The sequence below is a fragment of the Bufo bufo genome, chromosome 11 (genome assembly GCF_905171765.1).
Source record: "Bufo bufo chromosome 11, aBufBuf1.1, whole genome shotgun sequence".
Lineage (NCBI taxonomy): Eukaryota > Metazoa > Chordata > Amphibia > Anura > Bufonidae > Bufo > Bufo bufo.
Window position 1 is genome coordinate 98,411,653 of NC_053399.1, and position 23,585 is coordinate 98,435,237.

Below are 23,585 nucleotides of genomic sequence, written 5' to 3' on the forward strand. Positions count from 1 at the left end.
GCTGAGCTGTGTATCTAATCCTATCCTGTGTGATACTGACTGCTGAGCTGTGTATCTAATCCTATCCTGTGTGATACTGTCTGCTGAGCTGTGTATCTAATCCTATCCTGTGTGATACTGACTGCTGAGCTGTGTATCTAATCCAGTCCTGTGTGATACTGACTGCTGAGCTGTGTATCTAATCCTATCCTGTGTGATACTGACTACTAAGCTGTGTTTTTGGGACCCCCACCGATGGGCTGTTTGAGCACAGCGCCGTACATTGTATAGTGGCCGTGCTTGGTATTGCGCTCAGCTCCATTCGCTTCTATAGGTCGTGTGATCGATGAACGTGGCCTAGAAAAAGCTGCGAGAGGGCCGCAAGGCTTAAAGGAGCGACAAAGCTGACCCTCGCCGGTCAGAGGATAGATCATCAGTTAGAACAAACTGTGTTTTTGGAACTCCCTTAGAAGTGAATGAAAAGCCCGCGGAGAGTTCGCCTTCGTCTTGGGGGCCCCCGTCCTAGGTGGGAGACGCACCTTTGTGGCATTGGGGGCATATACTAGCGACATGTCCCCACCGTATGGGATGAGACGATTTCTGTGACTCTCTCTCATCCAGGGTGGGACGCCCCCACCTCCCAGCAGGCCGGACAGTCCTGGATTTCCGTATCCACTCCACCATTCCCCGGCCTGTGCGCTCTCCAACGATGACATCACTGCGTCACGTCTGCTGCTGGGGGGGGGGGGGGACAAAGGGAAATGGCGGAGATAGAGGCGTGGCTTAGTGGCGCTAAGCACGGGGTTGGTGTGGTCCCTACTAGAGTTTTTCTGGGGTCAGGAGCGGGGCCCTGTAGGTGGTGACCACCCTGATAAGTGCAGCGCCCCCTACACTGTTTACCGGGGACTGCACAGTTTTAGCAACACCTGTACCAAATACCGAGAGCGGCTCAGTCTATGCAAGTAAACAGGACTGAGCAGCAAGTCCTGGCAGACTATATTATATCTACACCTACGAGTTCCCATTCACCACACAGTCCTCTCCGACTGAAGCATCTTCTTGACCTAATTTAGTCATTATCCTCCTGCGCGCCGACGCGAAGAACTACAATTCCCGAAATGCAAAGCCGAGGCCTCTAGCAGGTCTGCGTAAACATAAGACCAAGAGCACAGACTACATTTCCCGGCATGCAGCGGAAGCTGTCACGTTCGCGCATGCGTACAACCCAAACGGTTACCATGCGGCTTCAACGGCGAGTGCGACGCCAACCAAGCTTACGCAGCCTAGCCCTTCTAGCCCCGCCCTCGAGGAGGGGGATTGGCGGAGACGTGGCGGCTGCACCTACTATTGGTCGGTCGGGCCGTGCTCTCAGTTAGTGTGCGCTCAGGAGGCGGCTCTGGTTTTTCTTTCTCCAGAATCTTCTTCCCGTTGCTGGCTCCGTGCTCTCTTCTCTCAGCCGCCGCCAAGATGATGGGCCGCCCGGTACTAGTGCTAAGTGAGTATACTCCGGGGAGGCGAGGCTTAGGGGGAGGCAATCCGCTCAGTCCTAGTCTGGGCCCCTGAGGGCCACTGCCTGGAGGCTTCTGCGTGCTGTGTGACCAGCCCCATAGCTCTGCTTATCTTGGTGTCTAATTATGTAAATGAGGGTCACCTGTCTTGTCCTCTGCACCGTTATACTGCATCAATTATAACCTCGCTTCTAGGAATTGTTGCCTAGCAACCCGCTAGCCCCATAGTGGGTGACTACCTGTGTGACCCTGCAGGTAAATATGGCCGCCACTCCTAGAGCCAGAAGAAGATCCGCTGAAGACAAGTGATTGTGGCAACGGAGGAATCGCCGCCGTCCGGCGGATCTCAGCAATAGCGCAATTCTTTTCCAAATCTACACTTGCTGTCAGTGAATGGAAACTGAAACCCCATCCTGGCCTGGTGCTTCTGACAGCTCAGGGTTTGTCGCAGTGTATTCTGTCTAGACAATCGCTAAACACATCAGTTTGTTACAATGTGTCAGCCTGCAGTGCAAAGAGGGATGCCTAGACTGGATACATTGTAACAAACCCTCAGCTGTGTGAACGATTCAGCCTGTCTGTCAAGATTATCATTATCGGGGCGAGAGGGCAGATCTGTCACATGACTGGTGAGGGACCCGGCTGTAATCGGGTTTCTATATTCTGTTTCCATTCACTAACAGCAAGCAGATCTGGTCAGTGGTGAAGCACACATTCTTAGTACTAAGTGGCAGAACTTGCCGTTATACACTGTAGTCACAGACGGAGTGTGAGCTCACGGGGTTAGTCTGAGGGATCGGGCAGGTGAGGTGCACTGTGGGTACTCTGTGGACAGACGGAGTGTTAGCTCACGGGGTTAGTCTGTGGGATCGGGCAGGTGAGGTGCACTGTGGGTACTCTGTGGACAGACGGAGTGTTAGCTCACGGGGTTAGTCTGAGGGATCGGACAGGTGAGGTGCACTGTGGGTACTCTGTGGACAGACGGAGTGTTAGCTCACGGGGTTAGTCTGAGGGATCGGACAGGTGAGGTGCACTGTGGGTACTCTGTGGACAGACGGAGTGTTAGCTCACGGGGTTAGTCTGTGGGATCGGACAGGTGAGGTGCACTGTGGGTACTCTGTGGACAGCCGGAGTGTTAGCTCACGGGGTTACGTTGTGGGATCGGACAGGTGAGGTGCACTGTGGGTACTCTGTGGACAGACGGAGTGTTAGCTCACGGGGTTAGTCTGTGGGATCGGGCAGGTGAGGTGCACTGTGGGTACTCTGTGGACAGACGGAGTGTTAGCTCACGGGGTTAGTCTGAGGGATCGGACAGGTGAGGTGCACTGTGGGTACTCTGTGGACAGACGGAGTGTTAGCTCACGGGGTTAGTCTGTGGGATCGGACAGGTGAGGTGCACTGTGGGTACTCTGTGGACAGACGGAGTGTGAGCTCACGGGGTTAGTCTGAGGGATCGGACAGGTGAGGTGCACTGTGGGTACTCTGTGGACAGACGGAGTGTGAGCTCACGGGGTTAGTCTGAGGGATCGGACAGGTGAGGTGCACTGTGGGTACTCTGTGGACAGACGGAGTGTGAGCTCACGGGGTTAGTCTGAGGGATCGGACAGGTGAGGTGCACTGTGGGTACTCTGTGGACAGACGGAGTGTGAGCTCACGGGGTTAGTCTGAGGGATCGGACAGGTGAGGTGCACTGTGGGTACTCTGTGGACAGACGGAGTGTGAGCTCACGGGGTTAGTCTGAGGGATCGGACAGGTGAGGTGCACTGTGGGCCGGATCCCGCCTCCTTCTGATCATGTGATGTTTTCAGGTCAGAACATTAAGCGAGAGTCTGGGAGGAAGGTCCAGACCGGGAACATAAACGCGGCTAAGGTAAGTGCCGTGGAGGAGGGTTAACGCTTCCCCCGTCACGGGCGAGACACCTGACCGCTCCCTTTCTCTTGTAGACCATCGCGGACGTCATCCGCACCTGCCTGGGACCTCGCGCCATGATGAAGGTGAGTGACCTCTTAGATTGTGAGCTCTGCAGCACCGGGTACGGGAAGCCATAGCAGTAAATCCTTCTTACTTTCCAGATGTTAATGGATCCAATGGGAGGAATTGTGATGACCAACGACGGGAACGCCATCCTGCGAGAGGTGGGTGAGACCCTAATGCTGTCCTGCTCGCACAGCTGGCTGGTGTTACAATGTGTCGGCGCAGGCAGCAATCCACTGACTGCCAAGTACGACAGCACCACAATGAGGGGCTCCAGGCTCGTCCAACAGTAGGGGGCGGTATGGTGCGCGCATGCTGACGCTCTCCCTCCGTTCTCCTCTAGATCCAGGTGCAGCACCCGGCCGCCAAATCCATGATTGAGATCAGCCGCACACAGGACGAGGAGGTTGGCGACGGCACCACATCAGTCATCATCCTGGGTGAGGCTGGCGCTCCGCGGGTTGTCGGGTGGTACCGAGGTTCTCGTCTTTTCTCACGCCCCCTCTTCTCTCCACAGCCGGGGAGATGCTGTCCGTTGCCGAGCAGTTCCTGGAGCAGCAGATACATCCCACCGTGGTGATCAGCGCCTACCGCAAGGCCCTGGATGACATGATCAGCACCCTGAAGGAGATCAGGTGAGCGCCGCGTTGCCGCATGCCACCCTTCTGGAGCTCTGGTGAAGGTGGGGGAGGGGTGCACTTTTGTATACTGTGTGGGTGCTGATCCTACCTCCCCATTCGCAGCACCCCAGTGGACACCAGCGACCGGCAGCTGATGCTGAAGATCATCAACAGCTCTATCAACACCAAGGCCATCAAGCTCTGGGCGGACATGGCCTGCAACATCGCCCTGGACGCCGTCAAGACGGTGGAGTTAGAAGAGAATGGCAGGAAGGAGTTTGACATTAAGAAGTACGCCAAGGTGGAGAAGGTGAGTCCTGCGGAGAGGGACGCGAGGCCCCTCGTACAGATTTCCATGTCCTGACTTTGCTGTCGTCTCCAGATTCCAGGCGGAATCATCGAGGATTCCTATGTCCTGAAAGGTGTCATGGTGAACAAGGACGTCACCCACCCCAAGATGAGGAGGGTAATCAAGAACCCGCGCATCCTCCTCCTCGACTGCTCCTTGGAGTACAAGAAGGGAGAGAGCCAGGTACGGGCGCCTCGCGTAGACTGAAATATTCTGTGCCTGTACCGTCCCAGCGCCAATGTCGCACACCTGTATACAGGCAGCTCCACCTAGTGGTGGCTACAGGAAACGGATATATTTTTTTTTTTTTTGTTCGAGTAGACTGAGATTGAGATCACTCGGGAGGAAGACTTTGCCCGTATCCTGCAGCTGGAAGAAGAATATATCCAGCACATCTGTGAAGACATCGTCAGACTGAAGCCCGACCTGGTGATCACAGAGAAGGGAATCTCCGGTAAGAGCCGCGCTCCTCGTTCCATACGGACAGGACTCTACACCTGCTCTATTGTTCCCTTATTTCAGGGTGGGGAGAATGAAGTCTCATATCCCCTATGACATTTTCCATAAGAAAGTTGCTGGTGGTCTGACCATGGAACCATGAGAATGAGGGGGGGTCCCAGAGTTTCCTGAGGGAGATACTGGGGGGATCCCGGGGTTTCCTTAAGGGAGATACTGGGGGGTCCCGGGGTTTCCTGAGGGAGATACTGGGGGGGTCCCGGGGTTTCCTGAGGGAGATAATCCCAAAGACGAAAACTTCTTAAATATCTGATCTATTAGATGTGAGTCCCCAATATTTGCTTTTTGTTTCCCTCTTTTAGATCTTGCTCAGCATTACCTGGTCAAAGCCAACATCACCGCCATCCGGAGGGTGCGCAAGACTGACAACAACAGAATCGCCAGGTGATCTGATGGGCGGTGATGACACGCGGGGCATCGTGTGATGTCCTATAGTTAATGGGACTACGTTGTGAAATCGCTGTCGTCTGACAGACTTACTTATCCTTCACCCCCCCCCCCCCCCAGGGCTTGTGGAGCTCGTATCGCTAGCCGCACAGATGAGATCCGGGAGGAGGACATTGGCATGGGCGCCGGGCTGTTTGAGATCAAGAAGATCGGCGATGAGTATTTCACATTTATCACAGAATGCAAAGACCCCAAGGCCTGTACCATTATGCTGCGTGGGGCCAGTAAGGAGATCCTAGCCGTGAGTGATTGCCCGTGAGGTGCTGCTGCGCAAGGCCTAGTCCTGGGCCACACAGACTATAGACTGATATGTATACAATCTCTCTCATCTTGTAGGAGGTAGAGCGCAACCTTCAGGACGCCATGCAGGTCTGCCGCAACGTAATGATTGACCCATACCTGGTGCCAGGAGGGGGGGCTTCCGAGATGAGCGTCGCCCACATCCTGACCGAGAAGTCCAAGACCATGACTGGTGTGGAGCAGTGGCCGTACCGCGCGGTGGCACAAGCTCTGGAGGTCATTCCCCGGACGCTGATTCAGAACTGCGGAGCCAGCACTATCCGGGTGCTGACGTCACTGCGGGTAAGGTGGGGGGGGGGTCCTGTAGCAGGATGTACCCCAGGGTGACGCCGGGAAACTAATCACCAGTCCTCCGTCTACAGGCAAAGCACACACAGGAAGGCTTCCAGACCTGGGGCGTGGACGGCGAGACCGGCGTGCTGGCGGACATGAGAGACCTGGGGATCTGGGAGCCCCTAGTTGTCAAACTGCAAACTTACAAGACGGCTGTCGAGGTAAGGAGGAGGCATCGTCTGCCTCGCGCCTCACTGAGGCCTCTGCTTTCTGTCAGATGAACCGTGCATTACAACTGCTGTCCTCTGCCGCCCACAGACCGCCATCCTGCTGCTCCGTATCGACGACATTGTGTCTGGTCACAAGAGAAAGGGAGACGACCAAGGGAGGGCTCCGCCTGCAGGTTCAGAGAACCCCCAGGAGTGATCACCTACCCCCTGGGGAAGCGGGACCCCCCGTGGCTTGCAGATCCCTCCAGCACTTGAGGAGACTTCTCGGCAGATGTCAGCCACTTCAGCTTGTTCTCTGTATACTGTGCTCTGGCGGGAGACCCCTTTATTTCTTTGTATTTATTACTGTCGGAGAGGATGGGGGAGGGCATGAAGGTAGACCGGGGGAGGGGCGCCCCACAAGTTTGGCCTACTGAGAAAAAAAATAAAAACTTAATTTCAAATGGAATCTGTCTGATGGTTTGTGTGTGTGCAGTACCTCGGTCCTCCTGCAGGGGGAGCTGTGGTTATATGGAGGCTGTTAGGAGGAACTCTACTCCCTATGAGTGCCTGTTATCCGGACAGACTATCATCCTGTAATCCGGAACACGGTGATCTGGCGCCAGCGGAAACTAATTTACTTATGACGGGGGGCAGACCGCGGGCAGTAGAACGGATTGCGCCCGTTAGGTTCACGTTATTTCCACCTTACCTGAGTAATGTCCTAAACGCGGGGCTGAGCTGCAGTACCTGACATGGCCAAGGCTGGAAGGGGGCGCTGTCTGTGGAATAACAGGCTCTTCTCTATGGGACGCCTGCTGTCTGTATCTGCACTCACTGACCTATGGAATAAAAGAAGCCCCGCGGCTGCGCTGACCCCTAACTAACCAATGAAGTTGCTCAGTGTGATTGGCCATGACACTTGACATGTGATCAGTGGTAACTCCGCCCACAAATATAATCTAGAAGAAGTGGTACAGTTGCCCATAGCAACCAAAGTTATGATTACACTTCCCAGGTTGCAGCTTAGGGCCATGTTGAGTTAAATCTTCTCACCAGTGGGGGATTGACCACTGATTATAGCTTTGTGTCCCCCCCTGAACCTCCCATGCCAATTTAGGATTTATAGAACACGACCCCTTTAAGGGCTTTGGCTCCTCCCCCTCCTCTGCGGTCAGCTGACTGCGAGTCACATGCTTCGGCAAGAAGCGCCGTAAGGTTTTTTCCTCAGAACACCGGCGCCAGACACAGAGATGAGCGCGGGGCTCGGGCTGCGGCTGCTGCTGCTGGTGGTCGGGGCGCTGGGGCTCCAGGGGGCCCCTGAGGACGAGGAGACCCGCCAGGTGAGGAGTGACGGGGGGTGCTTGTAGTGGGGGGAGACTACAACTCCCAGAATCCCCCGGGGCTGCGTGTAGCTGGGGAGTAGCTGCTTGTGTATAGACTGGCTGGACACGCTGGGGCTTGTAGTTCTTCCCCGGTCTATGGCGTCACATTGTATTGTAGATATGCGGGTGAGGCCGGTGTCTTCCTCCTGACTCATCTATACACTCGGCAGCCCCTCCCCCACCGGCTGTGACTCCGCCCCCAGGAAAGGGGAACCGAAATCAGGCCTGAGAACCAGACCATTAAAGGGGTTGTCAGGCATGATGCTGCCCCTGAATCAACAGATATAACCAATAGGGATCCGATCCTGTCCTTCAGTCGTTGGATATAACCAATGGATCCTGTCCCTAAGTTGTCGGATATAGCCAATAGGGATCGTATCCTGTCCCTTGGTTGTCAGATAGAAGTAATAGTAATCTGTTCCTGTCCCTGAGTTGTCGGACATAGCCGTTGCAGCCTCTGAGTTGTCGGCCATTACCGATGCAGCCTCTGAGTTGTCGGCCATTACCGATGCAGCCTCTGAGTTGTCGGCCATTACCGATGCAGCCTCTGAGTTGTCGGCCATTACCGATGCAGCCTCTGGGTTGTCGGCCATTACCGATGCAGCCTCTGAGTTGTCGGCCATTACCGATGCAGCCTCTGAGTTGTCGGCCATTACCGATGCAGCCTCTGAGTTGTCGGCCATTACCGATGCAGCCTCTGAGTTGTCGGCCATTACCGATGCAGCCTCTGAGTTGTCGGCCATTACCGATGCAGCCTCTGAGTTGTCGGCCATTACCGATGCAGCCTCTGGGTTGTCGGCCATTACCGATGCAGCCTCTGAGTTGTCGGCCATTACCGATGCAGCCTCTGAGTTGTCGGCCATTACCGATGCAGCCTCTGAGTTGTCGGCCATTACCGATGCAGCCTCTGGGTTGTCGGCCATTACCGATGCAGCCTCTGAGTTGTCGGACATCACTCCCGCGCCCCCATTTCTCCATCTTTCTCTCTCAGATCTACCTGCAGTTTAACCCCGGCTCCTCCAGCTCCGCGGTGAACTTGCTGCACGCCCGGGCGGTGGGGAACGGCAGCACCATCCACTACGTGTGGAGCACCATCGGGGCCCCCACCGTGCTGCTGATCTATACCGAGAGCGAGCACAGCCACCTGCGGGTCAACTGGACCAAACTGCTGTCGCCGGAGCCGTCCGGAGCCATCGCCATGGAGCCCGCGGACAGCGTGCTGTACTCCACCGCCCTCACCTTCACCAGGGTACGCCTGCGGCTCTTCTCACCCAGCTTTCCTGTAACCGTCCATCAGTGACCTCATCGATCACATGTCCGCCTCTTTCCTCAGATATTCGAATATAAAGACGTGAACAACACGGCCGACTTCTCCGGCACCTCAGACAGGTATTTCTACCCCCCCTACGACCTGTCCAGCTTTACCTGGGACAACGCCAACGACACCGTGAACTCCACCGCCTTCTCATTCCGCCTGAGCGGCGTCCAAGCGTCCGACCCCACGGGGAGCTTCAGGAATGGAAGTGTCAGCTTCAGGGTGAGTAGGACTGGGGGCGCTCGCCGCTCTGGAGAATCCTCTCCGATATTGACCTGTAGAGATCTCCTCCATCTCAGATATCTGCCTACGAGCGGCCCGGGCGGGACGCCTCCTCCCCCCGCCTCCTCCACACCGCCAACTGCACCAAGCTGGAGTTCCTGATCTCAGGGGTCCAGCCTCGGGGGAACCACTCTCGGTTTGCTCTGGAGATGGTCACACTAGAGAAGAAGTCAGGACGCAAAAAAGTGCGGTCTGTCCGCTCCATAGATGATGAGTACACCCCCACGATATTTGAGGTACGAGGCGCTGGTAGAAAGCAGGTCGCGGTGTCCAGAGGCGCTTTGTCCATAGTGACCCCTGACTTCTGTCTGTTCACCCCCAGGTGATGGAGCTGCTGCCTGATGCCCCCAATGCCAGCCACGCTCATGGCTATTTACAGTGGAAGTCTGTGGCGTACGGCTCCGTGAGCGGCACCAGGTCGGACTCCCTCCCGTGTATTGTACACAAACCTCAGGACATGAACGAGACGCTGACTGTGCCCAGCATCATCCAGGCCTTCTACGGGGAGCAGCCGAGCCACCACTACAACATGGAGGCTCTCAACGTGTCCTTCGGGATCGCAGACGGCGACTTCTATGATAAAAACAAATACCTAGCATGGTAAGTGTACCCCGAGTGTCGGTGTCCCGTGCCCCGAGTGTCGGTGTCCCGTGCCCCGAGTGTCGGTGTCCCGTGCCCCGAGTGTCGGTGTCCCGTGCCCCGAGTGTCGGTGTCCCGTGCCCCGAGTGTCGGTGTCCCGTGCCCCGAGTGTCGGTGTCCCGTGCCCCGAGTGTCGGTGTCCCGTGCCCCGAGTGTCGGTGTCCCGTGCCCCGAGTGTCGGTGTCCCGTGCCCCGAGTGTCGGTGTCCCGTGCCCCGAGTGTCGGTGTCCCGTGCCCCGAGTGTCGGTGTCCCGTGCCCCGAGGGTCGGTGTCCCGTGCCCCGAGGGTCGGTGTCCCGTGCCCCGAGGGTCGGTGTCCCGTGCCCCGAGGGTCGGTGTCCCGTGCCCCGAGGGTCGGTGTCCCGTGCCCCGAGGGTCGGTGTCCCGTGCCCCGAGGGTCGGTGTCCCGTGCCCCGAGGGTCGGTGTCCCGTGCCCCGAGGGTCGGTGTCCCGTGCCCCGAGGGTCGGTGTCCCGTGCCCCGAGGGTCGGTGTCCCGTGCCCCGAGGGTCGGTGTCCCGTGCCCCGAGGGTCGGTGTCCCGTGCCCCGAGGGTCGGTGTCCCGTGCCCCGAGGGTCGGTGTCCCTATCTTGCACCCCAAGTATTAGCGTCATTATCCCGTACCCCCAGTGTCAGTGTCATTACCCCGTACCCCGAGTGTCATTACCCCGTACCCCGAGTGTCATTACCCCGTACCCCGAGTGTCATTACCCCGTACCCCGAGTGTCATTACCCCGTACCCCGAGTGTCATTACCCCGTACCCCGAGTGTCATTACCCCGTACCCCGAGTGTCATTACCCCGTACCCCGAGTGTCATTACCCCGTACCCCGAGTGTCAGTGTGTCCTTATCCTCTATCCCAACTGTCACTGTCCTGTACCCCGAGTGTCATTGTGCTGTACCCCAATATTCTCTGTATCACATGGTGTTAATGCAGGATTCTTGGTTGCAGGTCGGCGCTGGTTGGCTACGGCACGCCCCCTCGGGACTCTTTCTCCATCTTGGTCATCAGTATAGTGGCGGTGGCGCTGGGGACGCCCTTTTTGCTGCTGATTGTGGGAGCCATCATCGTCTCACTCATGAAAAAACAAGTTTTTTCCAACTATGATCCCATAAACTAGGGGCCGGCCAAGGACCACTCCTCCATCATTTGCACATACTGACACTGAGAGCAATACCTGGGGTTTGCAGGCTCCAGTTCAGGGTCCTACGGTCCAGATGGCACAAGAGGCTGCTCCATCTGCTGAATGCACACATGGCCGCCATTCCTGAGCCCCTGCACCGCTATCAGCCTAGTCGGCCAATGGTGACCCTTCAGGTTTCCACCTTGATTTTTCCACTTGGTCATTTGAGCAACCAATCAGAATTCTGCTTTCATTTTCTTAATTACTTTGGTTGGTTGCCTTGGAGACCATCTGTTTACACGGCGACCTGTGTTGTATGAGACTTGCTGCTTTTGAATTCCGAATCTCATCATTCTCAGTGCTGGGCCCTGTATCATGTCTTCACATCCAAAGCTGCACCCACAATTCTACTGGTATGCCTCTACCTATCATTTTGCTGCAGTTGATATTGACCGCTGCCCCCTGCTGGTTGAGCGCCTGCACAGGCCATGTTGTATTGCAGTCAGGTTCAGACTCAGGTTCAGCCTCGTCTTGATCGGTTGCCAGCAGCTGAATGTTCAGTGCAGTTTTGGATGTGACTAGAGTAGCAGAAATGCAACTCAGGATCAATACATATGTAAAGAAAACTGGGTCACATGACTTTCCAGCCTTCTGATTGGCTGAGCCGATCGCTCGGGTTTCCACGTTGAGGTTATTTTTTTGTCTTTGCTGCAATTGTTTCTTTTCTATTTTTGTGTCCTTTTTACTTGAATTTTTGCTGTTTTTTGACCCCTGGATGATTTTGTGTTCTAATATTTTGTTTTCAATAAAAGGTCGAGTTTGTAACATTCTGCCTTACACATCACATGACTTGTATTCTGCTCCGTTCACATCCAGAGCTGCGATTCCTGGTTATAGGAGCAGATGGCTCGTTTCTGCATGCAGATTTGGAGGTGACTACAGTACAAGAATTACCAAAGCTTTTATCAACTTCAGGAATTAAAAAAAAAATATATTAATTTTAAGCGACATATTTACCGTTCAAACTATAAATCCAGATCCGTAGATGAAATTTTTTGGACTCACCAAACTGTTCCAGATGCAGCGGCGCCCCCTGTAGTCGTCTGGGAGTAGTGGTGTTTTCATAGCTTCCAGGTAGGGGTGGGCGATATGGCCTAAAATCTATATTGCGATATAATTTTAAGCATGTGCGATATATATCGCGATATATTGTTTTCCATATTGGGGGGGTGTTTAAACTTTTTTTTTTTTACTTTTTATTTAATAACTATTAGCCTCCTTAAGGGCTGGAACCCTTGTCCTATTCACCCTAATAGAGCTCTACTTTACACTCTCCCTGCTACACACAACAGCAGAGAGCTGACCATGGCAGCCAGCCTCTCATGTGCCCCCCCAGCCTCTCATGTGCCCCCCCAGCCTCTCATGTGCCCCCCCAGCCTCTCATGTGCCCCCCCAGCCTCTGATCCCCCCCCCCAGCCTCTGATCCGCCCCCCCAGCCTCTGATCCGCCCCCCCCAGCCTCTCCCTCTTATCAGCCCCCTCTGGAAACTCAATAACCCCCCCCCCCTCCCTCGTATTAATCATTGGTGGCAGTGGCCACAAGGTCCCCCTCCCCCCCATCATTGGTGGCAGTGGGCAGTTCCGATCGGTTACCATGGCAGCCAGGAGTCACGCTACTGAAGTCCTGGCTGCCATGGTATGTTAGTGAGCAGCATCATACTCGCGTGCGCCGTGGCCGCCAGGCGCTCCTTCTCATAGATCTGTGCAGCGCATAGCTAATGCTATAAGCATTAGCAATGCGCTGCACAGACAGAAGGAGCGCCCGGCGGCCATGGCGCACGTGAGTATAATGCTGCTCACTAACATTCCATGGCAGCCGTGACTCCTGGCTGCCATGGTAACCGATCGGAGCCCCAGCCTTACACTGCTGGGACCCCGATCGGAACTGCCCACTGCCACCAATGCAGAGACTGAAGAACATTCCCGGCACCCGACCTCTGACTGGACGCTGTGATCCGCGCGATTAACCCCTCAACTGAGGGGTTAATTGCGGCGGATCGCAGCGTGCAGTGAAAGGGGCCGGGATATGGCTGGCACATGAACGCTACGTTGGTATTCAGGCATTCATTGGTGGCGCAGTGGCCACAGTCCCTCCCCTCCTCCTCTGTTCTCATTGGTGGTCAGTGGCAGCCGTGCACAGTGGGGAGGGACTGTGCCGGCTCAGGAGAACATGGTGCGCACCGAGAGCGCGATCATATCGCGGTCCGGCGATATGCACAGAAACCATATAGTGGCACAAATTTATATCACATATCGCCCACCCCTACTTCCAGGTCATCTTGTAAGGTTATGTTCACACAGCGCAAATTTCATGTGAATTTCAACACACATTGCAGGTAAAAACCGCGTAGATTTGAAAAAGTGACTTCTCCCAGTAGACCCGTACGGAGGACGAATGGCGCTTCGTGGTGTGGGGTCAGCCTCAGTGTGAACATAGCACTGATGTGAGGAAGCAGGTATTTAAAAGGTATCTCCATTTCTGTGTCAATAAAGTTTATTGAAATGCACACATCCTAGAGGTCAGCGGCCGGCGGGGTCGTGCCCTGAGGCCAGTTTCCCACAGAACTCACATGATGTGCTTGATTCAAGAAACTTTATTTAAAACAAGGTATGCTGACATGATTTGTCTGTTTCAAGAAACTTTATAGAAAACAGGAGACGTCCTTTCAGTCCTTGCTTCAGATAAACGTCTCCTTCATCGCCCCTTCACCCTTCACACTAGACGGCCTCTTCTGTCCAGGCCTTATCGCCCGTAGCAACCAATTAGAGTCCACATCCTATTTCCTGCTCTTCTGATTGGTTGTTAAAGGGAACAAGGACAGATACACGAGGCCTGTGATTAGTACTATCACCCTACCACGGCCACCTACAGACAACTGTACATGAAGTCCTACTGCAAGCTCATCCTATAAAGTTCATGTGGGGTCCTAACGCAGCGTCCATAGAGGGGCACAATCGGCCTGTTGCCCCATAGAGGATTGGTGGCTAAGGCCAAGGGTATAAAGTCCGTGAAGATGCTGAGGATGTTCTGTCGCCATCATCTTCTGGCTCATGGTCCAGTCTGGGGCCTCACTGGGTGTCATGTCCAGGATGGAAGATCTCCGCGGCATCTTACTGCTACTCCATGGCGCGCTCCCCCGTCTCGGGGTCGACCCCCACATCCGTCTCTACAAGGCCAAGAGACGTTCAGTTAGACATTGATGGAGGCTCATCATATAAAACAGCTGATCACACCAGGGGCCACACTGCACCCCAGAGCGGGGCCCGAAAAGGAGAGTCTACAACATGAGATATAAAGAGTTAACCCATTTCTATCTGACAGATACATAGTGATGTATCCTGCAGACTATTACACCTCTGACCTCTAGAGATCTGCAGAACATCGCTCTGTCCTCTCTACCTCCTGACAGATACATAGTGATATATCCTGCAGATTATTACACCTCTGACCTCTCTAGAGATCTGCAGAACATCGCTCTGTCCTCTCTACCTCCTGACAGATACATAGTGATATATCCTGCAGATTATTACACCACTGACCTCTCTAGAGATCTGCAGAACATCGCTCTGTCCTCTCTACCTCCGGACAGATATACAGTATAGTGATATATCCTGCAGATTATTACACCACTGACCTCTAGAGATCTGCAGAACATCGCTCTCTCCCTCCTGACAGATACATAGTGATATATCCTGCAGATTATTACACCTCTCTAGAGATCTGCAGAACATCGCTCTGTCTTCTCTACCTCCTGACAGATACACAGTGATATATCCTGCAGATTATTACACCTCTGACCTCTCTAGAGATCTGCAGAACATCGCTCTGTCCTCTCTACCTCCTGACAGATACACAGTGATATATCCTGCAGAATATTAAACCTCTGACCTCTCTAGAGATCTGCAGAACATCGCTCTCTACCTCCTGACAGATACACAGTGATATATCCTGCAGATTATTACACCTCTCTAGAGATCTGCAGAACATCGCTCTCTACCTCCTGACATATACACAGTGATATATTCTGCAGATTATTACACCTCTGACCTCTCTAGAGATCTGCAGAACATCGCTCTGTCCTCTCCACCTTCTGACAGATACATAGTGATACATCCTGCAGATTATTACACCACTAGAGATCTGCAGCACATTACTCACCCATGCTGGAGATGCTGGGGGATGGAGGGGACCCTACAGGACGATGCTGCTCCCCGCGGTAGGACACAGAAGAGTACGCAGAATCGGAGTCCGGCTTCTCTAGGTCTGGATGGATCTGCATAGAGTCTATGTGGTGATGGGTGAGGTGCAGACGTGGGGACAGCGGCAGGCCGGACACATCGCCCTCATATCCACCATTGAAGACGCTGACATCTGATGGCGGCGTCCCGTCGCCTGCTGCTTGCTCCACGCCTTCTCCGTTTTCTGTCGGGTGGAAATTAAATGCGGCGATGGAGGCATTGTTGGGTGACCATTTCTCGTTGGTTTTCGCTGGTGACATTTCAGCAATGTGGACATCTAGAAGACAGAAGACAGACAGCGAAGACGTGACCAGGTCATCTCCATTCGGTTGCATACTCCAGAAGTTGCCTACACGAGGGCAGCTGCGTGCACATGCATATACACTGCATCCATTGAGTTCAATAGGAGCTGTCTAAATATAGGTGTAGTGGGCTCCCCCTAGTGGTGACATGAGGCGGACAGAATTGTATTATTTATCTCAACGTGGTCTGTTCTCTATTACCAAACACTGCCACGCCATCTGTGGGAGGGGACTGGTATTGCAGCTGAGCTCCACTGAAGTGAATGGGGATAGGATGCGATACCAGACACGGCCGGTACCACGGCGCCACCCTGGGCTGAATTCTGCTAGAAATTCATAACCTTGACTTCAGTGGCTGTACAATATAAATGGTGGGGGTGACCAGAAGACGACACCCCTCCCCCATTACAGTGACAGGACAAGGGATGAGGCAGGTTGTTTGGAGATTGTCTCTCTCGTGTCTGCGATCGCTGCTGAGAAAACCGGTCCAACAACTTCTCCTGCTGAGAACCGGGAGGCAGCGCCATGGCCGAGAGGCTGGGCTGTTAACTCTTTATTGCCCTGCGTCCACTCCTCCAGCCAGTGGCGTAGCTAGAAATGACTGGGCCCCACAGCAAATTTTTGAATGGGGCCCCCTCCCCCAGTAATTTTTTCGCAACCCCTTCCTTTCATGCCGCCCCCATTCCTGTGGCCAGTAAAGGGGCCCGGCCGCTGCTCCATCCGTTTCTTACACTGTCTGTACTGCCACTGTATATAATGTCATTGTGTAATTCTGTTGAGGGGGCCCTGACCAAATCTTTTAGTCCTCCTCCTCCTGGATGGGCCCCTTCTGGGTCCGGGCCCCAAAGCAGCCGCTTCCCCTATAGCTACGCCCCTGACTCCAGGTTTCATACATAGAATCTGATACATTCAGCACCCCAGTGCACATGACTCCAACTACTGGCTACAGGCGGTACTGCATGCTGGAAAAACTATAAATGCTTGCAGTCTATGGGCCTCGGTGCTACAGGACTGGACTTCTATTTAGATTGTTAGCTCCCATGGCCCACCCACTCTTTGTAATGTGCTGTGGAATATTCTGGGGATGGATATATATAAGGGATGCATTATTCTGTACGGATCCGATAGAACAGGCAACAGTTCATAAAACACAGGCTAGATGACATGAATGGTGGGGCAAATTTCTTGAGTTTAATGTCAGGTCATGCCAGGTAAAATCCACATGGGTCCCCCCCTTACGATAAATGCACCCAGCAACCCGAGTGCCCCCTCCTCCGCACACACAGCTGGCACCTAGAGGTCAGTACTGCAGGGGAGGACATGAAGATGGCAGACCCTCCTCAGCCCAACATCTCACCCTACCCAAGTCATCCCCATAGAAAACCCACTATACACCTGGCAGGTGAGGCCCCAGCGGGTGCACAGCTTACATCTAGCCTGGGGCGAAGAGGTTTTATAATAGTGTAATATCTGCCCCGACTTGTCTGCAGCGTGACTGCAATGTAATGGTATGTAAGAGCATGGGAATCTGTCTGTCCCCTATCTATTATCTATCTACCGTATTTTTCTCCCTATAAGACGCCCTTTTTCCCCCCAAAGTGGAGAAAAATGTCAGTGCGTCTTATGGGGCAAAAACTAATTAGTACCGCAGGACGGGGAAGTGGTGAATGCAGCGCTCTCCGGGCTCTGTACTCACCGCTTTCCGGTCCTCTGGTGTCAGCTACGCTGTGGCTGCGCACAGCATGAGGGCGCTCTATGACCTCACACTGTGCACGTCAGTAACACAGCACAGTCGACGTCAGGAAGAAGAGAGAGCACTGCAGGTGAGGGGCGGCGGCGGCCGGAGCAGGAAAGGTAGGTGGGTATTTTATGTGATATGAGGCATGGGGGCTGATCTGAGGTCTGATTGGGGGTCATTCACATTGGGGTCTCATCTGAGGTCTGATTGGGGTCATTCACATTGGGGTCTGATCTGAGGTCTGATTGGGGGTCATTCACATTGCGGTCTGATCTGAGGTCTGATTGGGGTCATTCACATTGGGGTCTGATCTGAGGTCTGATTGGGGGTCATTCACATTGCGGTCTGATCTGAGGTCTGATTGGGGGTCATTCACATTGGGGTCTGATCTGAGGTCTGATTGGGGTCATTCACATTGGGGTCTGATCTGAGGTCTGATTGGGGTCATTCACATTGGGGTCTGATCTGAAGTCTGATTGGGGTCATTCACATTGGGGTCTGATCTGAGGTCTGATTGGGGTCATTCACATTGCGGTCTGATCTGAGGTCTGATTGGGGTCATTCACATTGGGGTCTGATCTGAGGTCTGATTGGGGTCATTCACATTGCGGTGTGATCTGAGGTCTGATTGGGGGTCATTCACATTGGGGTCTGATTTGAGGTCTGATTGGGGTCATTCACATTGCGGTGTGATCTGAGGTCTGATTGGGGGTCATTCACATTGCGGTCTGATCTGAGGTCTGATTGGGGGTCATTCACATTGCGGTCTGATCTGAGGTCTGATTGGGGGTCATTCACATTGGGGTCTGATCTGAGGTCTGATTGGGGTCATTCACATTGGGGTCTGATCTGAGGTCTGATTGGGGTCATTCACATTGGGGTCTGATCTGAGGTCTGATTGGGGTCATTCACATTGGGGTCTGATTGAGGTCATTCACATTGCGGTCTGATCTGAGGTCTGATTGGGGTCATTCACATTGGGGTCTGATCTGAGATCTGATTGGGGTCATTCACATTGGGGTCTGATCTGAGGTCTGATTGGGGGTCATTCACATTGCGGTGTGATCTGAGGTCTGATTGGGGTCATTCACATTGGGGTCTGATCTGAGGTCTGATTGGGTTCATTCACATTGCGGTGTGATCTGAGGTCTGATTGAGGGTCTTAATAACATTGGCGTCTGACTGGTGGTCTGACTTGAGGTTGAATGAAAAATATTATTTTCTTATTGTCCTCTAAAACCTAGGTGCATCTTATGGAGCGAAAAATATGGTATCTATTTATTTATCTATCTGATATCTATCCATCCATGCATGCAGGGCTGACATCTCCTCCTTATAATTGTATTCCTGACACTGCTCAATCAATAAACTGGGGCGCCCCATTCAGTAATGAGAGGTCCTGTGCCCCATGCAACCTCTTTTGCTGATCCTGTCTTGTCCTGTGTCATTCTCATGCATTATCTCCCTATAGCCTACAGGGGGCGATATAAATGGTCTGTACTGATGACTGGAGTGTGCATTTAGTGTCACTGAGATTGTCTGCCTTGTGCTGAGCTGTATTTGCTGTGTACTCTGACCCGTCTGTATCCAGGCAGCGGCTCTGTGTTGTATATATGAGTCATTCGGGATTGATGGGCTTTTCAGAGGTGTGAATAATAGTAAAAGCTCCGCTGCTCCCGCACCACAGAGAGAAGACAATTATCATCAGTATCCCCATTAGTGGAGCAGCGGGCACATGGAGAGACACCGTACACAAATAATCATTACTAATCCTGACAACCAGAGCGTCCCTCCCATCATGCCTCAGGACAGGTATTCACAGTGCATCACATAACATAATACTCCAGATATGCCGTATCTACAGTGAGGAACCGAAGTATTTGAACACCCTGCGATTTTGCAAGTTCTCCCACTTAGAAATCATGGAGGGGTCTGACATTCACATTGTAGGTGCATTCCCATCTGAGAGACAGAATAAAACCCCAAAAATTCAGGAAATCGCATTGTATGATTTTTTTTATAATGTATTTGTCTTGCACTTCTGAACAGAAGTATCTGAACACCTGAGACAATCCGTGTTACTATTTGGTCCAGAAGCCTTTGTTTGCAGTTCCAGAGGTCAGACGTCTCCTGTAGTTCTTGACCAGGTTTGCACACACAGGATTTTGTCCCGCTCCTCTACATCTGTCAGGTTTCGGGGCTGTCGCTGAGCAACACAGAGTTTCAGCTCCCTCCAAAGATGTTCTATTGGATTTAGGTCTGGAGACTGGCTAGGCCACTCCAGAACCTGGATATGCTTCTTACGGAGCCACTCCTTGGTTATCCTGGCTGTGTGCTTCGGGTCATTGTCATGTTGGAAGACCCAGCCACGACCCATCTTCAATGCTCTGACTGAGGGAAGGAGGTTGTTGCTCAAAATCTCACAATAAATTGCCCCATTCATCCTCTCCTTAATACAGTGCCCTTTGCAGAAAAGACCTCCTTAATACAGTCCCCTTTGCAGAAAAGACCCCCAAAGCATGATGTTACCCCCCCCCCCCCATGCTTCACAGTAGGGATGGTGTTCTTGGGATGCAACTCATCCTTCTTTTTCCTCCAAACACGACAGGTGAAGTTTAGACCAAAAAGTTCTACTTTGGTCTCCTCTGACCACATGACTTTCTCCCCGGCCTCCTCTGGATCATCCAGATGGTCATTGGCAAACTTCAGACGGACCTGGACATGGGATGACTTGAGCAGGGGAACCTTCCAAAGCATGATTTGAAACCAAATGTGTTCTACCGACAGTGACCTCTGAAGCTGTGGTCCCAGCTCTCCTCATGTCATTGACCAGCTCCTCCCTTGTAGTTCTGGGCTGATTCCTCACCTTTCTTATCATCAGTGATACCCCACGAGGTGAGATCTTGCATGGAGCCCCAGTCCGAGGGAGACGGACAGTCGTCTTTAGCCTCTTCCATTTTCTAACAATTGCTCCAACAGTTGATCTATTTTCACCAAGCTGCTTGGCAATTGCCCGGTAGCCCTTTCCAGCCTTGTAAGGGTCCACAATTTGGTCTCTGGTGTCTTTTGACAGCTCTTTGGTCTTGCCCATGGTAGTAGTTGGTGTCTGACTGACTGTGGGGTGGACAGGGGTCTTTAAAGAGCTCAGACAGGTGCTGCTAAGTTAGATTAATGAGTGGAGTATAGGTGGACTTTTTAAAGGCGCAGTAACAGGTCTTTGAGAGCCAAAATTCTTGCAGTTTCTCAGGTGTTCAAATACTTATGTTCAGCAGTAAAAGACAATTAAATTCTTTAACCCCTTAGGGCGTACCGTTACGCCCTGTTTCCCGAGTCCTTAAGGACTCAGGGCGTACTGATACGTCCTAACTTTAAACAGACATTGCAGCACGGCGGGGGTTAATAGGAACAGGATGCCCGCTGAAATCATTCAGCGGGCATGCTGTCACAACGTCGGGGGGGAAGGGGGTCATGTGACCCCCCGTATCAGCGATTGCCGCAAACCGCAGGTCAATTCAGACCTGCGGTTTGCGGCTTTTACCTGCAGTTTGCGGCAGCTGTGCGGCGGTGCCATCGGGTCCCCATGAGGCTGTAGGGGGGACCCGATGACATGGAAGGCAGCGCGATGTCTAAGGAAGGCATCGCGCTGCCTTCCGGTGAAGAGCCTGTGAGATCCAGCCCCCTGGATCTCACAGGCCGGAAGCTGTATGAGTAATACACACAGTATTACTCATACAGCCAATGCATTCCAATACAGAAGTATTGTAATGCATTGTAAAGGGATTAGACCCCCAAAAGTTCAAGTCCCAAAGTGGGACAAAAAGTAAAGTGAAAAAAAAAGTTGAAAAAATATTGTTTTCCCCCAATTTTTTTTCAAGTTTCAAGTAAAAATAAACGAAAACGTCATTTTCCCCAAATAAAGTAAAAAAAAAATTGGTAAAAAATAGGGGAAAAATAAAAGTATATATATTAGGTATCGCCGCGTCCGTATCGACCGGCTTTATAAACATATCACATGACCTAACCCCTCAGATGAACACCGTAAAAAAAAGAAAAAAAAAAATGCTAAATAAACCATTTTTTGTCACCTTACATCACAAAAAGTGTAATAGCAAGCGATCAAAAAGGCGTTTGCCCACCAAAATAGTACCAATCTAACCGTCACCTCATCCCGCAAAAAATGAGCCCCTACCTGAGATAATCGCCCAAAAAATAAAAAAACTATTGCTCAGAATATAGAGACACTAAAACATCATTTTTTTTTTGTTTTAAAAAAGCTGTTATTGTGTAAAACTTACATAAATAAAAAAAAGTATACATATTTGGTATCGCCGCGTCCGTATCGACCGGCTCTATAAAAATATCACATGACCTAACCCCTCAGATGAACACCGTAAAAAAATAAAAAATGTGCTAAATAAACCATTTTTTGTCACCTTACATCACAAAAAGCGTGATAGCAAGCGATCAAAAAGTCATATGCACCCCAAAATAGTGCCAATCAAACCGTCATCTCATCCCGCAAAAAATGAGACCCTAACTAAGATAATCGCCCAAAAACTGAAAAAACTATGGCTCTCAGATTATGGAGACACTAAAACATGAATTATTTTTTTTTTCAAAAATGATATTATTGTGTAAAACTTACATAAATAAAAAAAAGTATACATATTAGGTATCCCCGCGTCCGTATCGACCGGCTCTATAAAAATATCACATGACCTAACCCCTCAGATGAACACCGTAAAAAAATAAAAAATGTGCTAAATAAACCATTTTTTGTCACCTTACATCACAAAAAGCGTGATAGCAAGCGATCAAAAAGTCATATGCACCCCAAAATAGTGCCAATCAAACCGTCATCTCATCCCGCAAAAAATGAGACCCTAACTAAGATAATCGCCCAAAAACTGAAAAAACTATGGCTCTCAGATTATGGAGACACTAAAACATGAATTATTTTTTTTTTCAAAAATGATATTATTGTGTAAAACTTACATAAATAAAAAAAAAGTATACATATTAGGTATCCCCGCGTCCGTATCGACCGGCTCTATAAAAATATCACATGACCTAACCCCTCAGATAAACACAGTAAAAAAATTAAAATAAAAACTGTGCTAAATAAACATTTTTTGTCACCTTACATCACAAAAAGTGTAATAGCAAGCGATCAAAAAGTTAAACGCACCCCAAAATAGTGCCAATAAAACCGTCATCTCATCCCACAAAAATCATACCCTACCCAAGGTAATCGCCCAAAAACTGAAAAAATTATGGCTCTCAGACTATGGAAACACTAAAACATGATTTTTTTTTTCTTCAAAAATGAAATCATTGTGTAAAACTTACATAAATAAAATAAAAGTATACATATTAGGTATCGCCGCATCCGTGACAACCTGGTCTATAAAAATATCACATGATCTAACCTGTGAGATGAATGTTGTAAATAACAAAAAATAAAAACGGTGCCAAAACAGCTATTTCTTGTTATCTTGCCTCACAAAAAGTTATATATAGCAACCAAAAATCATATGTACCCTGAACTAGTACCAACAATACTGCCACCCTATCCCGTAGTTTCTAAAATGAGGCCACCTTTTTGGAGTTTCTACACTAGGGGTGCATCAGGGGGGCTTCAAATGGGACATAGTGTAAAAAAAAACAGTCCAGCAAAATCTGCCTTTCAAAAACCGTATGGCGTTCCTTTCCTTCTGCGCCCTGCCGTGTACCCGTACAGTAGTTTACGACCACATATGGGGTGTTTCTGTAAACTACAGAATCAGGGCCATAAATATTGAGTTTCGTTTGGCTGTTAACCCTTGCTTTGTTACTGGGAAAAATGGATTAAAAAGGAAAATTTGGCAAAAAATTGAAATTCTGACATTTCATCTCTATCAGCCAATAACTCTTGTGGAACACCTAAAGGGTTAACGACGTTTGTAAAATCAGTTTTGATTACCTTGAGGGGTGTAGTTTCTTAGATGGGGTCACTTTTATGGAGTTTCTACTCTAGGGGTGCATCAGGGGGGCTTCAAATGGGACATGTTGTCAAAAAAAACAGTCCAGCAAAATCTGCCTTCCAAAAACCGTATGGCATTCCTTTCCTTCTGCGCCCTGCCGTGTGCCCGTACAGCGGTTTACGACCACATATGGGGTGTTTCTGTAAACTACAGAATCAGGGCCATAAATATTGAGTTTGGTTTGGCTGTTAACCCTTGCTTTGTAACTGGAAAAAAATTATTAAAATGGAAAATCTGCCAAAAAAGTCAAATTTTGAAATTGTATCACTATTTTCCATTAATTCTTGTGGAACACCTAAAGGGTAA

At 51.3% G+C, this 23,585-nt stretch overlaps 2 protein-coding genes across 2 annotated transcripts; both read left to right on the forward strand.

The window, feature by feature from the left end:
- Positions 1–1,322: 1,322 nt before the first annotated feature.
- On the forward strand, positions 1,323–6,617 carry CCT3 (chaperonin containing TCP1 subunit 3). Its single transcript, XM_040411615.1, has 14 exons — positions 1,323–1,474; positions 3,296–3,357; positions 3,432–3,482; positions 3,561–3,623; positions 3,806–3,902; positions 3,980–4,097; positions 4,206–4,392; positions 4,465–4,614; positions 4,753–4,885; positions 5,250–5,331; positions 5,455–5,635; positions 5,731–5,976; positions 6,057–6,188; positions 6,286–6,617. The coding sequence occupies exons 1-14, from the start codon at positions 1,447–1,449 to the stop codon at positions 6,391–6,393; spliced, it is 1,638 nt and encodes a 545-aa protein (XP_040267549.1). The 5' UTR covers positions 1,323–1,446; the 3' UTR covers positions 6,394–6,617.
- Positions 6,618–7,383: 766 nt separating this feature from the next.
- On the forward strand, positions 7,384–11,743 carry LOC120982163 (glycosylated lysosomal membrane protein). The gene is made up of 6 exons (XM_040412139.1): positions 7,384–7,519; positions 8,553–8,810; positions 8,895–9,098; positions 9,176–9,394; positions 9,481–9,758; positions 10,747–11,743. The coding sequence occupies exons 1-6, from the start codon at positions 7,430–7,432 to the stop codon at positions 10,913–10,915; spliced, it is 1,218 nt and encodes a 405-aa protein (XP_040268073.1). The 5' UTR covers positions 7,384–7,429; the 3' UTR covers positions 10,916–11,743.
- Positions 11,744–23,585: the final 11,842 nt, after the last annotated feature.

Bases quoted from the DNA above. Each gene is read 5' to 3' on its own strand.
- LOC120982163 (XM_040412139.1), top strand. From the start codon at position 7,430: ATGAGCGCGGGGCTCGGGCTGCGGCTGCTGCTGCTGGTGGTCGGGGCG. The intron at 9,395-9,480 runs GTACGAGGCGCT...GTTCACCCCCAG, and splicing joins ACACCCCCACGATATTTGAG to GTGATGGAGCTGCTGCCTGA. The intron at 9,759-10,746 runs GTAAGTGTACCC...TCTTGGTTGCAG, and splicing joins AAAAACAAATACCTAGCATG to GTCGGCGCTGGTTGGCTACG.
- CCT3 (XM_040411615.1), top strand. From the start codon at position 1,447: ATGATGGGCCGCCCGGTACTAGTGCTAA. The intron at 3,358-3,431 runs GTAAGTGCCGTG...TTTCTCTTGTAG, and splicing joins GGAACATAAACGCGGCTAAG to ACCATCGCGGACGTCATCCG. The intron at 5,636-5,730 runs GTGAGTGATTGC...CTCATCTTGTAG, and splicing joins CCAGTAAGGAGATCCTAGCC to GAGGTAGAGCGCAACCTTCA.